Source organism: Grampus griseus, assembly GCF_964374135.1.
Source record: "Grampus griseus genome assembly, chromosome: 1".
Lineage (NCBI taxonomy): Eukaryota > Metazoa > Chordata > Mammalia > Artiodactyla > Delphinidae > Grampus > Grampus griseus.
Genome location: NC_139017.1, coordinates 138,457,523 through 138,476,535, shown reverse-complemented (window position 1 = coordinate 138,476,535; position 19,013 = coordinate 138,457,523). Strand labels below are relative to the sequence as shown.

Here is a 19,013-nt window from a genome sequence, read left to right as displayed (position 1 = left end):
TCAAGTCTTCAAAATCGTTTCTGTTCCATCAGATCACCATCTCTTTCCAGGACTCCAATTACATTTACAAACTTTCTCATTATATTACCTCTGTCTTAATCTGTCGTCTGTATTTTGATATTTTTTACTTTCCATGCTTTATTCTGAATAATTTCTTCTGACCGATCTTCTAAGTCAATCTTTTTCAGCTATGTCTATCTGCAGGTAAACCTATCTATTGACTTAATTTTATTCCATTTTTCTGTTCTAGAATTTCTCTGTGGTACTTTTTCAAATTATCTGTGTGTGTGTATGTGTGTGTGTAGTTTCTACTACATATATATGTAGTTTCTAGTTCTCTAATGAATTAAAATTTCATTTTTTAATCTTATTGAACACAGTAATCATAATTCTTTTAAAATCTTTGTCTGATAACTCTAATACCTGGAGTCCCTATGGGTCTATTCTATTGTCTATTGCTTTTATTATTCTCATTCATGTTGTCTCTTCCTGTGCCTGGTTATTTTCAATTGTCTGCAGACACTGTATCTGAAAAATCATTTGTAGAAATAATTGAGACCCAGGATGTTGTTTTCCTCCAGAGATGATTTATGATAGCTTCTCCCAGGAGCTAGAAACGCTGGCAAATAGAGATTACTGCAACTCAATTTAATTAGGATTCTAACTCAACTACAGCTCATGCAATCGACTTCCTCTTCACCCTTCCTTCTAGGTTGCAGCCCTTTAGGGGTCCAACCCAAAGCAAGGGGACCTACCAGCCCCTCTTTGCAGGCCCTGAATCCCAAATTCTGTCCCCTATGTTGGAAAACTCTGGAAACTGCCCCTACCTGACACTTTATCCTGATCAACAAAGGTAAGTTCTCAGAAGCCATGTTGGCACTACATGACCTTGTCCCTGAAGCCTAATTAGACCCTTGGACACTTAATCCATTTAGGCTAATTTCTTTCAAACAGGAATTTGGTTGGCATTCAGAAACAGATGGTCAGTCTACATCTATTATATGTAAACTCAGGAGTTAGAGGGCAGATGGAGTGAGTAGCAGAAAGCCACTAGGCAGAGAGACAGAATAAATCTTTGATGCACAAAGAAGCAGAGAAGAACCATTTAGAGGTCCTGAGAGCTCTCCAGGTTCTTCATGGGGCCCAGAAGCAAATCTATACTTGTGCTCACCAAGACTTTCCTGTGCCCTTAGGATCAACTCCCCTTCTTATGCTTAAGCTAAGTTGGGTGGGGACTGTGTCCTTGCAACAAAGAATCATCATATAGCAAGGGAGGGACTAGTGTTCAAATTTTTTTCAAAACTGTAGACCGCTTTACTAGTAAGTTGAGAGATTAAAAAGGATAAATCAATCAAGAGTCAACATATCTTCAAGACTATCAAGTAAAAGCATGTAATTCAGAGGTCATCTTCCAATGTTTTTCTGCCAGAGACATCCCATAGGTCTTCCAGAACTACCATCAGAACTACTTTACCAACAGAATCGCTTGCAAGTCACACTCAACAGTATCTGGTAAGAGATATGTGTGTGCAGGGAGAACATAAGCAATTAAAGACAAGGTAGAGCCACACAGCTCCTGAAAAATAATGTAAGAGACAAAGTGGGAGGGCACCAGGACACCTAAAGAGATGCTGCATTCTGGGTAGGCTAGGAACAGAATAGGTGCTCAATCAACAAGGAGATAGCACATAGCAAGACACATCAATTCTGTAAATAAGTAGAAAAAAGGTCTTTGCAAACAACGGTTACCTCCACTTACTTCTTCCACACAAGGAAGAACTCTAAGGGGGTAAGTTTGTACTGTCAGGGCCTGGTATACAGCAGGCAGTTAGTAAATGCTGCATTAGTAAATGGAAGAATTAACAGCATTTTACAAAAACAGGTCTACAACGCTTTGTCTTAAATTCCTGAGGCCAGATGTTTCGAATAGAGAATTTTTCAGATTTTAGAAAGGTAATAAAGATGTATATTACATAACACACTAGTGGGGTCTGGAACAGCACCTTATAATCACACTACAGTGAATGTAAACGTAGTCATACTACATGGAATAAATTAAGTCTACAAATAACCTCATATCAGTTAAGGTCGGGTTTAGCTGCCAAATATGTTTTGTCACCAAACTTACCAATAAAAAAACCTCTGGATTTCAGAATTGTAGATAAGGTCTGCTAAAGATGAAAACTAAAAGTAATCCTAAAAAAGGACTGCTAATTTTCACTTAGTTATCAGGAAACTATTGTTAGTGTGATAAGTTTACTGATTAGACACAGTTGAGGAAAACGACTTGTAAGACAGGTCAGAAGAAACTACCCAGAATAAAGCATGGAAAGTCAAAAATATTAAAGTGATACATTGAGAAAGTGTAACGGGAATCCTGGAAGGAGAGACAGCTCATAATCTACAAGGGGAAGCAGATTTTTAATCAGTTAAGTTACAATTCAATGTGATATGGTCCAAAAAAGAAAGAATGACAAAGCATTGAAAAAACACATTGAAACCTATCCAGGAGCATGAGGGAAAGCTAAGCTCGTTGTGAAAAACGGGAAGTGCGCCAAGACAGAAATTCAGGCAAAGGGAACAATGTGAGCACGAGCACGTAAAGGTGCGAGAGCAACTCGCGTCAGATCCCTGCTGCAGTTTCAAGATAATCATCCGCACACCTGAATATTTCTCAGCATTCCTGCATTACCTATGGGATCTAACCACATTCTTCAAGCTTTCCAACAAATGAATCAGATGTAAGAACTCCACCTTACAGAAAATCATAGTTCATATGCTTTAGACACTCATCTGAGAGAACAACACATATGAGAAAATCCACTAGAACAGTAGTTCTTAAAGTATGGTCTCCTGACTAGCAGCATCCGCAGTGTCTGGACACTTGTTAGAAATACAAATTCTTGGGCCCCACCTCAGACTTACTGAACCTAAAACTTTGGAGAGGGGGCCCGGTAATGTGTTTTAACAAGCTTTCCAACTGATTCTGATGCATGCTAAATGCATCAGATCTCCTGATCTAAGATAAACCCTTCTCATAATGTAATTCTCAGACCACTGCTTGGAATTGGTTACAAACTACATCTCTTGGGAACCAGTCCAGACCTCCTGAAGCAGAATCTGTACTGAAGTGGAGCCCAGACTCTGAACCTTAATAAGCACTCCCTGTGAGTCTGATGCTTCTGATTCCAAGTTTCAAATGCCACTGCATCAGATTATACACTCCTGGAGGACAAGGACTCTCTTGTTCACAGGTCAATTTGTTTCTAATAGCTGGGCCATAATAGACATTCAGTGAGTATTTTTGGATGATTAGCTAGCTCCACATCAACGTGCCTATCACTACAGCAACTGCCAAGTCTGCTTAGGACCATGACTGAGAACTCTAGGGGGTGCGTGCTGTCTATCCCCCTTTCTTACCCTCAAAATGATAACGATTTTGCTTATTTTAAAATGGTGGTCAGCAGCTTGTTAAGAGTAGCTGGATTATTAACTGATGAATTAAAGTCATCTTTGTTTTAAGCTATTTGGTTCTAAGGAAACATAACTATGGATTGGGATAGCACACAAGAAAGTTGAGGGACTTAATACATAGTACCTCAACTACCTTGAGTTGAAGTTCAGACTAATTTAAGTAAAGCTGACAGACAAAACTTTTAGTCTGGTGGAATATGATCCGTTTAGAAACATTATTCTGGCAAGAAAAGAAACCTCTATTAAGAAATGGCTTTCAGCACCTGCATCCTTTGTTTAGTTTCGGAAAAAAAGGCAGCCAAGACAACGAAGAAAGAGGCTTTTAGAATTCACGCTCCTTAGAGGTACCATGAAACACAGATCACCTACCAGATTAGTCCAACCAGGGGCAAAAGCTCATTTCTCAAGAAGTGTTTCAGGTTTTATAAGCAACAACTCTGAGACTGCATTAAAACGGCTAAGGAAACACACACACACACCCCCCAGAAATTAAATAACTGACCTCACAGATATACATATTTCATTTTATAGTCCCATTTTTAAAAACTGTCAATTTATTTTTCTACCCAATTGAGTATCAGTGATATACAAAAGGATATAAACAGATCACCATATTTATAGGAAGACACACAGAACAATTACCAAGGAATAAACCCAGCAAAGTAACAAATTGTTGCTTATCCACGTCCGCTCAACTATACAAGTTTTTTAAAATTCTAGCACAGTGTCCCAGTTCTCTAGGAAAGAAGTTACGTGGATTTATACCTTCCATAAGGGTCAAGAAAACATTACAAGAGCTGATACAATCACGTTTTGTACTGACAGTCAGAGAAAGGCTTTTAAAGAACACCCTCTAATTTTCAGGCCAATGTATAGTATCAGTGAGTTCACAGGCAGGATGTGACTTCATCAAAGGAAATGGTTCTCTCCTCTTGCTGGCCTTCCTAAGATCCTCCTCCCTGTACACAGGCGAAGGAGCTCTCTTTCATAACAGGTGATCGAGCCATACCCTACTCCAACAGATGGTGTGTAGATTAACAACACAATGAGGAAAAGGAACTGACTTCCTTATCTACTAAATACAATCCAGATTTGGGGAAGCAGTTTCCAAATTTCCACCAGCCAGACATATAGTGAACTATACTGTGTACACAGCACGTCCTCTTGAGAAAAAATAGGGATGAACACATCAGAAATTTTCACATTGCTCATCAAATATACATTTGCCCAAAGTATATGGGAAATGATAAAAACCTAAACAAAGCCAGACATTTTATCTAAGTAAGTCAGAGTTTAAATTCTTCTTTATGGAAGCATAAGGTTAAGAGTTCTTTTCTCTCAAAATGCCTCAGCCAAGGAAAGCAGAGAATGGAATATAAGAAGTTCAATGGCTTTAAAACATGGAACTCAACAGTTCTCAGTCAACCTAGTCACAATTTTTTGGTCATCTGTAAGTAACTTCCACATTCAAAATTCAACTTTTACATTCAAAAAAGAGATCAACTCCACTTCAGATGCAAAAAAAAAAAAAAAAAGGCAACTGCCTAAATACTCCAAACACTTGACAACTGGGAAACTGTCTCATAAAGATACTTTAAAGGCCAGCAGGATTCATTTATAATTTGGCATGTGCTGGTTGAAGGGGCAACAAATAAATCAAGATATAATACATCAAGTAATCAGACAAATGGTAGACATATATACCACATTAAAGATTCATATACAATTCTGTGCTGACTTTAAAGAAAAAAATGGGGGACACTCGAGGGAAAAAATGGGAAAAGAATTACAAGGGAGCATTTCAGTCCAAAGTTAGTCCAGTGAGTATCTACCAGTAGGATTTCCAATCTTTCACCTCCAAAGGTGATCTAATAAATTATAAAATTACCTACTCACTTTGGGGACATACAACATACTCCTAAGAACAGTAATCCCTCTGACATTTTGGTTTCACTTGCTGATTGATGACTAAGTTGTTTCTGGCTGCAAAGATTTTCCTAATATATTTTAATTAGCCAGTTAACAAAGCAAAGGTTGCTCCCTCTGTGAGGCCAATTAAGCTTTACAAAATAATTTGATCTAATGAAGATGAGGGAAGGAAAAAAAAGGGAAAGTTTCCTGGTGTTTCGTGCAAAACTTTTTCTCTCACTTGAAAAACTCGGCAATCACTTAATGTTTTGTTCCAGAAAATGAAAGCAAAACTAGTTGAGAAAATACCCATATGCTTATTGTTTACTAGCATGATACAAAATAAATTCATAGATGTTGGTCAATTGTCTTTCGAAAACCAAATGTGAATGTTTAATCTTGTAACTTAAGAACTGAATTTTTCCACATTCCTTTATATAGAGTTAGCATCTGTAAATTGAGACTTTTTTTGGACAATCATGCAAATTTAATTTGTCTCTGAAAACAAAAACACAACCTAACAGATTAACAAAATATGTCCTTCAGACAATATTTTCTGTGAAATTTTCTCCACTGTTACCCTTTTTATCCTTTAGCAAACAGAAACTACTCCAAAAAAGTTTATGTATTTTGAATTTACAGAGAGCTAAACTCTCAGGACGATTAGGAAGGAAGACTAGATCAAGTCAACCTATTTTATCAGTACCTTCTGAGCTGACTCTACTCCTCTCAAAAGTAAATTCTAAAAATTTTCTGGTTACTATTATTAAGCTATATAAGCTGCAAACATTTCTACTGCCATAGATGCTTCTGTAAAATTGAATAAAGATTTTATTATGCCACACACAAAAAAAGTAATCGGTACAGAAAAGGCAGTTTTCGGTTATTCTGTTGAGAATTTCTCTCCATGATTTCTCCCATTAAAGTATAGTTTTCAAAGCAACCACCACGACAAAGGAAGCATCTAATTAGTCCATTTTCTTCTGATCCAAGAATGCTGAACATTTACTGTCCCATCTGTAGTTGTATCAGCAGTGTAATGAACACAGTTTATATTACTTAACTATTCTTTGAACTCCAAGAACTGTTGAAGTCTTTTCTGATGTTCTGCAGATGCTTGCACAGCACTAAATGAAACATAAATTCAAAGCATAAGCTTTATTTTACATTAAGCATATTAAGTGAACCACAGAGCACAGAGTCAATATTTTTCAAAACAATTAAAAACGAATAGAAATCTTCACATATTTAGTACTTCTGAAAAAGCTGGATGAAAACCCTCCTTAATCTAATGAGGAGGAGGGCTTGCACTCAGTAACAGCATGCTTCTACCTTCTAAAAGACCAAAGCAAATTAAGACTGACAAGTGAAGGCATCAATTTTAACCTGCTCTGCTGTGGAACCTGCTGTGCAGTTCCAGGCCTTGCAGTAGATTTTCTGGATTTTATTATTTTATTTAAACCAGATTCCAACATTATCTTTGAGTTGTGGAGTATTTGAATTGCCTTTAATATAAAATCCTTTAAACTAAAATGTTTGGTTAAAACACAATAGACTCCACTAATCGTTTTCAAAGGTAATAGCTTGGTGGTTTAGATTTACTTTTCCCTTTGAACGTAAGTTATGTCTTAGAGGGGGAAACTGAGTTCTCTCCCCACCCTTGCCGCCACAAAAATACATTACCTGGACAAAAGCGGGGCAAATATATATATTGAAACTAGTATAAAACTTCCTTTTAAACTTTTGGGCAGAAATTGAATATACTGAAAAATTCTGGTTTTCTAGTTGTTGATAGTAATATACCATTACTGAATGATAAAATTCCAGGTAACTGAAGGTCGCCACTTTTAAAAGCGTCAAGTCTTATTATAATAATTTTGCTACAAATCATGCTAAAGCACCTTATACATTTACATCTCTCTGACTAACTGCACCATCTCAAGTGTATTTTACTGTTCAGACTCCCTCTAGGTGCCAGTGAGGTTGCCATCTCTCACTAAATGGCTCCGAACTTTTTCAAACACCAAGTCTACAGCTTTTCTCGTGACTCCCCTCTGCTAGCAGGCACTGTACTGTCTCTTACTGTTGTTTGTATTCTTGACTCTAACAGCAGTCTTCCTCTCATATTTTAATATGTTATAGGCTGGAAAACTAGCAAATCGAATTTGCCTAAATTAAGAGTAAATAGGTATTAAATGAATTTCTCCAATGCATAACTGATCTGCGTTAATTTTCACACCTCAGACGTTTACTTCATTTATACCTGGTTCTCAGAGGTGAAGTTTTGGGGAATGAATAAACCAGGTATGATACAGTAATAATAGTTATTGTCACAACAATATATAATGTAGTGTGGGCTTTACATATGTAGGATCCCATTTTATCTCTCTTAACAGCAAATGAAACAAACTGGAATGGATAACATACCCTTTTCATAGGAGGGTAAACAGTATCAGAATGGTTTCCAGAGGTTTGTAGATAGAATTCTAGGGTCAGAAAGATTTGAGTCTAAATGCTGGTTCTGCAACTTACTACCTGCATAATCTCAGGCCAGTTACTTAAATCAATAGGTAACTTGCCCACAACTACAGATAGTCAATAATGTAACCAGGCATATATCCAAATGTTTTAATTCCAAATCTAACTTCTACTATACCATTCTGTCCTGTATTTGTACAAAATAGTCTCTACTGACCTCATCAATTTTGGTACATGTATAAAAATATGGCTCTTCTCAAAGGAAAGAAACTAAGGCAGAGTTTCATTCTCATAATTTTTTTAACAGTCATCTCCCTTTCTTATCTAAGTTTACATCTTAAAGGGAGTCTAGTATTGTATAGGGTAAGAAGGTGGAATTTTAAGAGGAAGAAAGACCTGATTTCAGGTTCATGTTCTAACACTGACTAGACTACGCTATTAGGCGAGTTCTTAATCCCTCCAAGTCTGTTTCCATATCTATACAATACGATAATCTCTACACCCCAAAGGCTCTTTGAGAAGAGTAAGTGAAAATGCGAGTGTATTGTCTAGAACAGCACTGTGCAACAGAACTTTCTGCAATGATGGAAATGTTTTATACCTAAGCTGTCCAATATGGTAGCCACTAGCTATGTGCAGTTATTGAGGACCTGAAATGTGGCCAATGTAAGTGACAAACTGGATTTTCAATTTTATTTAACTTTAATTAATTTAAATTTAAATAGCAAGGGGGCTTCCCTGGTGGCGCAGTGGTTGAGAGCCCGCCTGCCGATGCAGGGGACACGGGTTCGTGCCCCGGTCCGGGAAGATCCCACATGCCGTGGAGCGGCTAGGCCCGTGAGCCATGGCCGCTGAGCCTGTGCGTCCGGAGCCTGTGCTCCGCAACGGGAGAGGCCACAACAGTGAGAGGCCCGCGTACCGCACACACAAAAAAAATTTAAATAGCAATACATGGCTATCACATTGGAGAGTGCAGATCTAGAAGCACTCAATAAATAGATTTTTTTTTGGTTTGTTTTTAAACAAATGAATAAACTTCTTAAGGAGAGCGGATCTACAACTCTTCTGTATTCCCGCACAGAACCAAAGTGTTCCAAAAAAACTTGCTGCTGCTGCTACCTTATGTATGTGTTGACATGTATGTCATATGCTTTATGTATGTGCCTCATGGAAGTAAAAGGAAATACACTACTGCTTCTAAAAGCAAGTGGTTTGAGGAAGTTCTAAACTACTTATTGATTGCATACAGAAAAGAACAGAGCAATCTCTTATATCTTTTAAAGTTTATTTATAATTATGACAGAAATAATTTAGTTAATAAACTAGTATCCCTTACACTGCCTAGGTAGATTATTTCATGAAAAGAAAGCAGTAAACATCAATGAAACTAAATATACACAGGTCTGGCATTTGTGGTTTTCTTTCTGGTTCCGTTTCTGAAGGTGGTATGATCTATCATTGCTTTTCCAGCACGATTCACAAAGCACCAAGGACTCATTTATGGAATACTCTCCTCACCCCAAGTCTTAGTTTGCTGACCAAGATGTAATAACAGAATTATTTTTAATATGCTTTTCTGGAGAAGAAAATATCATTTTGCCTTTTTTCTCCCTTAAGGATATTTTAGTAATTAAAAAAAACAATATATAATTACATTTGCTGCTTTTATAACTTTCTATCCTCTTTTTTACCCATTTGAAAGAAGGCCCCAAAGCTTATATGATAGGCCAAATTTTAAAATGTAAATATTAAATCTAAATCCAAGCTGTTAGTTCCCAGTAGGAATCATGAAGGTCCCAAAAGAATACTTTCAACTTATGAGCCTTTATAATTCTCATGCCTGTTTCTCAGGTGAACTCCTGAGAGTGAATTATCGTGGAACAAAAACAGGTAAACTTACTTCAGATGTTCACCAAATGTAGTAGTTATTCTATAGATGGCAGTTTTTAATGATGCTCTAAAGGCAAATCTTAATGTTTTATAAGAAGTGTCCACTAGGCTTCCTGAAATCCGAGGTGGTTTACTGGAAGCATGAGGAAGCTTGAAGTACTTATCAACTGCCTACATCAAGAAAGAAAGAAAACACGTTAGTTCAGACTATCAAGAAAGCCAATTTAGTCCAAAGGATTAAAGAGATTTCATTTCAGATAGATAGATACAGACACACACACACACACACACACACACACACACAGAGACATATAATATTTATTTTGGATCACAGTCAAAACAATTTGAAAAACAGGGAGTAGAGGTTCAGCCACTTCAGCAGTTACCAGGGAAAAGTCCACATCTGTCCTCTAAAAAGCAGCTATACTTCAACAGCCTTGAAAATGCAAAACTGGGAAGTGAAACACAGATATCCTACTCTGCTTATAATGTATGACAGACGGGTAAGAGCATCTTTATTATACATCTCAGCCCAAAAAAAGACCAAACTTTATACTTTACAAGGGTAAGGTTATTTACTATACTAGTTTATCTTCCTTTACAATTCTAGCTGATAAAGTACCTATGAGCAAGAATAGGTGGGAAGAGAACTCACAAGTGAAACTGATTTTATTTATAGTTGATAGTATGAGATTTAAGTATAACTTTTAAAAGCCAAAGGTAAATATTATAATTTTTAAATGCTATAAACTATATTAAGAGAAGGGAGAAGACTGAGAAGTATAAGCATGTCAATCTACTACAGGAAAGATAATGTCTAAAGTGACAAGAAGTAATAATATAAGTCTATTATTTATAGTTACAGATGTAAGCACCAAAAAAGTACTTAAAACTATAGTTAAAAGGATTTCTGCCATCATGTTTTTAATTTCAAGAGCTCTTACGAGGGGAAAGCAGGGGTGGGGGTGGTGGTGGGATGAATTGGGAGATTGGGACTGACATATATACACTATTATGTATTAAATAGATAACTAATAAGAACCTGCTGTGTAAAAAATAAATAAAAATTTTAAAAAGAGCTCTTTATGTCATTTGAGTGATCCTTTTTACTTCAGCATACTATTTTTGTTTCAAGGCTGCAATACCGCTTTTATTTCTGAGGATTTTGGTGATTTTTGTTATGTTTTTGGTTTTTTGTTTGTTTTATAGTTTCTTCCAAGCTACTTTTCTTCTCTTTCCTTCTTCTGGTCTGTATCTTCTGTATTGGATACTTTCTTCAAAATCTAGTGATCTTTGGCTCATGACTGAGAGTGGGACCTCCTAAAGAGCTGACCGAAAGCTCTGAGTACTGGAGATTATTGACCACAGCTTTGAGTACACAACTGGAGATTACTGACAGCTTCACAATAGGTGATCTGCGTGGACTTTTTTGGGGATAAGTGCTCAACTCAGTAACTTTAGATCTTTCTTCTTGGTTTGATCAGAGTTCCCAAAGAAAAGTCTTCCAGTACCCTGTCTGGGGGGCTTGGTCCCCAGTGCTCAGGGAAGCCAAGTGGTGAACAGAGCTATGGAGCACACCTCTACGCTTTTTAGTAGAGTACCCACAACTGTGAACTCTCCCAGTCCAGAGACCCAGTGCTCTACTCTCTCTGAGGATGAACCTCGACTTCTGCTGGAATGAGGGAGAAGCACCACCTAGGAAAATCTAGGGATCTAACTGGTTTTCAAACAGCTCTCACCCAAACCTCCCTGTTCTGGTACCTGTCCCTTCACCCTTGGTTCCAGAGGGTCTTGGTGCTTGCCCCACTACCAACTTCAGATTTGCCTCTGGAATCTGCTAAGTTAGTTATCTCAACCATCTGCTGTCCAGCTTTGAAGACTTTGTTGCTGTTGTCTCCTCTCCTATTTATGGATTTACGTTTGTTTTTTTTTAAAATAAATTTAGTTATTTATTTTTGGCTGCACTGGGTCTTTGTTGCTGTGCGCAGGCTCTCTCCAGTTGTAGCGAGCGGGAGCTACTCTTTGTTGCAGCGTGAGGGCTTCTCATTGAGGTGGCTTCTCTTGTTGCGGAGCACGGGCTCTAGGCGTGTGAGCTTCAGTACTTGTGGCATGTGGGCTCAGTAGTTATGGCTTGTGGGTTCTAGAGCACAGGCTCAGTAGCTGTGGTGCATGGGCTGAGTTGCTCCATGGCATGTGGGATCTTCCCAGATCAGGGCTTGAACTCGTGTCCCCTGCACTGGCAGGCGGATTCTTAACCACTGCGCCACCAGGGAAGGCCCTGGATTTATGTCTTTTTAAAAGTCCTTTTACTGTAGTTTAGCAGAGTTTAGGGGTAAGGAACAAGACCTGATGTGTGTGTTCAGTCTGCCATGATAACTGCAAGTCTAAACATTTATTCTCTCAACAGTAACTTATAAGAGGGATTCCCAAGACTGGGACAAACTTGAGATAATTTTAGGCAGTATGGGAGATGGTATCCAATGACATATTTAAGCAACATTAAATAACACTGAATCATAATGGAAAAGTTACTTCCTTTTCAATTTTCTCGTAAACCTTCTTATTAACATTCAGTATACCAGCAAAATCATCATCATCATTTACACCTGGATCCAGTGGACCCTTTATTTAAAAATCTATTTTTATTTATTTATTTTTGGCTGCGTTAAGCCTTTGTTGCTGCACATGGGCTTTCTCTAGTTGCAGCGAGCGGGGGCTACTTTTTGTTGCGGTGCGTGGGCTCCTCATTACTGTGGCTTCTCTTGTTGTGGAGCATGGGCTCTAGGCGCAGGGCTTCAGTAGTTGTAGCAAGTGGGCTCAGTAGTTGTGGCTCGTGGGCTCTAGGGCGCAGGCTCAGTAGTTGTAGCGCATGGGCTTAGTTGCTCCGCGGCATGTGGGATCTTCCCGGAACAGGGCTCAAACCCGTGTCCCCCGCATTGGCAGGCGGATTCTTAACCACTCTGCCACCAGGGAAGCTCCCCTTTTTTTTTTTTCCAGTGGACCTTTTTTATAGTTTAGTTTTTTTACAAAAAATTTACAGAAATAAGAATGACAGGATAATGTAAAATAACTTTATAGAAGTTTAAATAAGATTATAAACATATTTTCCAGGTTTTGAAGATATATACATCTGAAATAGGCAGTCTTTTGAATGCAACTAGCTGCTTATCAGCTATCATGAATAAACGTGGAACACAGCCATCTTGCAATACTGATTTCAAACTGAAGATATATCTCCAACAGGTTCTAGTTTATCATTACTTCTGATTCTTTTTCTTGCATCTGCACATCAAAATACAATATTTTAAAAAACTTTTGACAGCTCATAATATTGTTGAAGACTTCAGCCATTTTCTTTGTACCCTAATTGTGCAAAACATTTTCATTCTTAGGTTTATAAAGATGAACTGAAATGATGAATCAAATATAAAAATATTTTATTGTACATGACTTTTTTCATTTCAGTATCACCTATTTCCTTCCACTTTTTTGTTTATTAATTAATTAACTTATTTATTAATTATTTATTTCTGGCTGCGTTGGGTCTTCATTGCTGCCCATGGGCTTTCTTTAGCTGCTGCGAGCGGGGGCTACTCTTCGTTGCGGTGCGCAGGCTTCTCATTGCAGTGGCTTCTCTTGTTGTGGAGCACGGGCTCTAGGCACACGGGCTTCAGCAGTTGTGACTAGCGGGTTCTAGAGCGCAGGCTCAGTAGTTACGGCACGTGGGCTTAGTTGCTCTGCAGCATGTGGGATCTTCCCAGACCAGCACTCGAACCCGTGTCCCCTGCGTTGGCAAGCAGATTCTTAACCACTGCGCCACCAGGGAAGTCCTCCCATCACTTTTTTTTTTTGCAGTACGCGGGCCTCTCACTGTTGTGGCCTCTCTCGTTGCAGAGCACAGGCTCAGTGGCCATGGCTCACGGGCCCAGCTCCTCCGCGGCATGTTGGATCTTCCCGGACCGGGGCATGAATCCGTATCCCCTGCATCGGCAGGTGGACTCTCAACCACTGTGCCACCAGGGGAGCCCCCTCCCATCACTTTTGAATACACCTTCGTGTACCTTCAGCATGTAACCACTTAAGAACCATGTAAATTTCCAGAGTGCTGTCTCTCCACATTCATCTTCTGATTTATCTAAATAATTATTTAACATATTGGCAATTTTCTTCCTTTTACCATCATCGGTGGTAAATTTTAAAAATCTGAACTAGCAACTGCATTCAATGAAAGCTTAAAAAAAAAACTGTAAAGATGTGTGTTCAGACTATATACCTTTTCTTCAAAGATGATACAATATTATATGATTTCATCATTCTTCTGTTTTCTTATTGGTCTTTTTTACCACAATTGGAATAACTGATGAGTAATGATGAAATAATTCCTGGGATGATCAAATAGCAAGTTGTTTCAAGATACTGGAAATGTAAAATCACTAGGATTTCATAATACCTCTTGGATTTTACAAGGGTCCAAAGGATAACTGTAAAACAGTGAATTCTGTTTGACTGTTTTCTCTTTGTTCTTTGAAAGACCTCTAAGAAAGAATAAAAGTCATAGAATATCAATCCTTACAAATAACTGGAATAGCTCACAAATAAATACAAAAATTAAATTGAGTCCAGCAGACCCTAATGGTATCAAAGTTACATTGGGGAAGAAAGTCTTAGTTTGGAGGTAATGTGTCCTTAACACATCTCTAATTCTCTCTAATCTCCTTTTGTAGCAAAGGACAAGAAGGCTTCAGGTTCAGGGATTTGAGCAAACAGTATGTAGCCAGAGCTTAAAATTATTGTCTTTTCTCACTCCTAATTGTCTTCTCCTAAATACTGAAATCCAAGAAGCACTGGGACTTCCCTGGTGGTCCAGTGGTTAAGAATCCTCCTTCCATGTGGAACATATATACAATGGAATACTACTCAGCCATAAAAAGGAACGAAACTAGGTCATTTTTAGAGACGTGGATGGACCTAGAGACTGTCATACAGAGTGAAGTAAGTCAGAAAGAGAAAAACAAATATCGTATCTTAATGCATATATGTGGAATCTAGAAAATGGTACAGGTGAACCGGTTTGCAAGGCAGAAATAGAGACAGAGATGTAGAGAACAAACGTATGGACACCAAGGGGGGAAAGCAGGGGTTGGGGGGTGGTGTTGGTGGGATGAATTGGGAGATTGGGACTGACATATATACACTAATATGTATAAAATAGATAACTAATAAGAACCTGCTGTATAATAAAAATAAAATAAAATTCAAAACAAAAAAGAAATCCGCCTTCCAATACAGGGGACACGGATTCGATCCCTGGTTGGGGAACTAAGATCCTACATGCCGCGGGGCAACTAAGCTTGTGTGCCACAACTACTGAGCCCGCGCTCCACAACTAGAGAGAAGCCTGCACACCACGAAGAAGAGCCCGCATGCTGCAATGAAGACCCGATGCAGCCATAAGTAAGTAAGTAAGTAAATAAATAAATAAATAAATAAAAGGAGGTTAAGAAATGCATGCTCCTGCCAAGCCCTTACAGAGGTAATTTGATATGGCGGGAAGCAAAGGACTTCAGGTCTAAAAGCCTGGTTTTCAAATTTACTCGACCATTTATTGGCATGATCTTGATTAAGTCATACCGACAGATACAGTCTTTTTGAGAGAGCCTCAGTCATGCAAAGTAAGTCTTATTCTAACTTTATGGGAGTGTTACAAAAATTAAAGAAAGAGCATTTCTTTTGGAGTACTACACAGATATTAGGTAAAGTAGCATAGGATTCTAGAGAAACAAAGAATGGACTGTGACTTGTAGAAGAGTATTGGTCAAGGGTCTCTGGGCCTTCAAACCCATAGTTCTGGCCCTCAAGAACATTCCTTTCCTTTTCCCCATTCTTCCTTCTAACTTCTGTCATCACTTCCTCAGGGAGGCCTTTAATGACTTCATACTTCCTTTCAATCTCCTATTCACAAGACTAGCTTAGACTTGCCTGTTTTATGTTCTCTGATCATCCTGCATTTTTGCATACTGTGGCACTTATTACAATTGTAGTTACTTATTTGTATGATTTTCTATTTTATAGTCTGTAAGCTCCTGGAGGGCAGGTACCATGTATGCCTTTTCTCATTCTATATCATAACACATGGTAAACCATTTGATAATTAACATTTACTGGATGAATGGATATGTGAATAGCATAAAGGTCAACTCCAATATTCCAAGTATATCAAAATTTGACCTTCAGATGACAAGGCAAAAAATATAATAGACAGAGCTGATATCCCACCATCAAGGTGACAATGACTTTTCAAAGACTTGAAGGCTTTCTGAAAACTTTAAAAAGTACTTTTAAAGATGAAAAAGTTCTGGAGCTAGATGATGGTTGATGGTTAAACAACAATGTGACTGTACTTAACGACATAGAAATGTACACTAAAAGATAGTTAAAATGGTAAATGTTACGTTATGTGTATTTTAACACAATTTAAGAAAAATTTGTTTTGATTAAAAAACCACTCTAGGGGCTGCCCTGGTGGCGCAGTGGTTGAGAGTCCGTCTGCCGCTGCAGGGGACATGGGTTCGTGCCCCAGTCCGGGAAGATCCCACATGCCGCAGAGTGGCTGGGCCTGTGAGCCACGGCTGCTGAGCCTGCGCGTCCGGAGCCTGTGCTCCACAACGGGAGAGGCCACAACAGTGAGAGGCCCGTTTTCCGCAAAAAAAAAAAAAACACTCTAGGGGCTTCCCTGGTAGCGCAGTGGTTGAGAGTCCACCTGCCGATGCAGGGGACACGGGTTCGTGCCCCAGTCCGGGAAGATCCCACATGCCACAGAGCGGCTGGGCCCGTGAGCCATGGCCGCTGAGCCTGCACGTCCAGAGCTTGTGCTCCGCAACGGGAGAGGCCACAGCAGTGAGAGGCCCGCGTACCGCAAAAAAAAAAAACCACTCTACCATTTTGGTCCCCAACCTTTATAAGGACCCTTTTTAAAGATTATATATATATGTAGACATGTACACATATATATGTATACGTAGTGGAATTCCACAGGATAGTAGTTTTTCTCCATCCACTAATGTAGGAAATAATGCTTTTAAGTGAATTTCTATTTTAATTAACCAAAACAGCATGTAAAAACCTCTGAAAAATAGCTATAAATATGTCAGACAAACATTAATTACTCAGATGACAGCAATATATGTGTGGATTCATGAATCTGTTGTGATACTTGGAATCTCCCAGGAGGGCCTGGCCCACTATTAGGAACAACTGTCCTAGGATATCCATCCCTCCACGGCTTGCCCTCTGAATGATTTGAAGAATGAAAGGCTTCCCCTTTCCTATTTTCTCTTTAATGATTCACAGTGATATGGCTTTTTTATTGATAGTGAAAAATAAAACAAAAGAACAGAACAGTTCCATACAATTTTCCTTAGTAACATCCAGAAGCCTGTATTTTATAACTTGCCTTAAATTCTAAGAGATACTTAGAACTTATTCTCGTTATTAAGAGCAAGTATCCCTCCTACATCACAGAACATAAAACCAAAAACATGTAACAGGGCTCGTATGAGTCTCATGACATCCCTGCCTCTCAAAATGAAGGGGCTTGGGACTATTATAATTAACCCATTACATCAGAACTGTCACTCAAATCAGGCCCCAGAACAGAAGCTTTTGCCCACCAAACCAACCATGAAGCTATCCAGCAGTCATCAAACAAGCATTTAATAAGTGCCTGTCATTTGCCAGGTACCAGGTCAGATGCTAGGAATACAGAATTAAGACAAGGTCCCTGCCTCTGCTCTGACTAGAGACAATAAAAGTAAAGAGACAGGGCTTCCCTGGTGGCGCAGTGGTTGAGAGTCTGCCTGCCGATGCAGGGGACACGGGTTCGTGCCCCGGTCCAGGAAGATCCCACATGCCGCAGAGCGGCTGGACCTGTGAGCCATGGCCTCTGAGCCTGCGCGTCCGGAGCCTGTGCTCCGCGACGGCAGAGGCCACAACAGTAAGAGAACCGTGTACCGCAAAAAAAAAAAAAAAAGTAAACATACAATTAAAATGCAGTATAATAAAGTGATGAAATGGGGATTACAGGGCAGAGCCAGAGAAAAGAAAAATGTGTTCTAAGCAAAGAAGGAAAGAAGAAGCATCATATACAGAGTTAGAGTCTGGTTAAGAAAATAAAATATATTGGGGGGGGAAATGGAATAGTCCATCGTGGTTATTAGAGTAGAGGGCTTATAGGAAGAACAGGATAGTGACTAAAGTCAGAATGAAGGATCCCTGTTAATAAGAGGAGCAAAAGGCCATAGTAATAATTCAGGTCAGAAATGCCAAGGGCTGAAGTGAGGCTGAAGCAGGAGGGATGGGCAAGAGAAAGGGTGGGTGGTTGATATGGGATTGATCCCTTAGAGTTTTGCCACATGGGTGCAACTGAAGGACATGGCAACAAGGAGTTGAAGAACAGGTAACAAGGACCTAATGAAACTTGGAAGCTTTTGCACAGCAAAGGAAACCATAAACAAGACGAAAAGACAACCCTCAGAATGGGAGAAAATATTTGCAAATGAAGCAACTGACAAAGGATTAATCTCCAAAACATACAAGCAACTCATGCAGCTCAATATCAAAAAAACAAACAAACCAAGCCAAAAATGGGCAGAAGACCTAAATAGACATTTCTCCAAAGAAGATATACAGATTGCCAACAAACACATGAAAGAATGCTCAACATCATTAATCATTAGAGAAATGCAAATCAAAACTACAATGAGATATCATCTCACACCAGTCAGAATGGCCATCATCAAAAAATCTACAAACAATAAATGCTGGAGAGGGTGGGGAGAAAAGGGATCCCTCTTGCACTGTTGGTGGGAATGTAAACTGATACAGCCACTATGGAGAACAGTATGGAGGTTCCTTAAAAAAACTAAAAATAGAACTACCATACGACCCAGCAATCCCACTACGGGGCATATACCCTGAGAAAACCATAATTCAAAAAGAGTCATGTACCAAAATGTTCACTGCAGCTCTATTTACAATAGCCAAGACATGGAAGCAACCTAAGTGTCCATCAACAGATGAATGGATAAAGAAGATGTGGCATATACATATAATGGAATATTACTCAGCCATATAAAGGAATGAAACTGAGTTATTTGTAGTGAGGTGGATGGACCTAGAGACTGTCATACAGAGTGAAGTAAGTCAGAAGGAGAAAAACAAATACCGTATACTAACACATATATATGGAATCTAAAAAAAAAAAA

General features: G+C 38.9%; 1 protein-coding gene across 1 annotated transcript in view; it reads right to left on the bottom strand.

Annotated features, from left to right (window-relative positions):
• Positions 1-4,003: 4,003 nt before the first annotated feature.
• The window catches only part of NDC1 (NDC1 transmembrane nucleoporin), a 48,360-nt gene continuing 33,350 nt past the window's right edge, over positions 4,004-19,013 (bottom strand). The window contains exons 17-18 of the mRNA XM_082671831.1: positions 9,761-9,921; positions 4,004-6,509 (exon numbers count right to left, since the gene is read on the bottom strand). Coding sequence (XP_082527957.1) covers positions 6,446-6,509; positions 9,761-9,921 — 225 coding nt within the window. The 3' untranslated portion in view covers positions 4,004-6,445. The remainder of the gene's footprint in view (positions 6,510-9,760; positions 9,922-19,013) is intronic.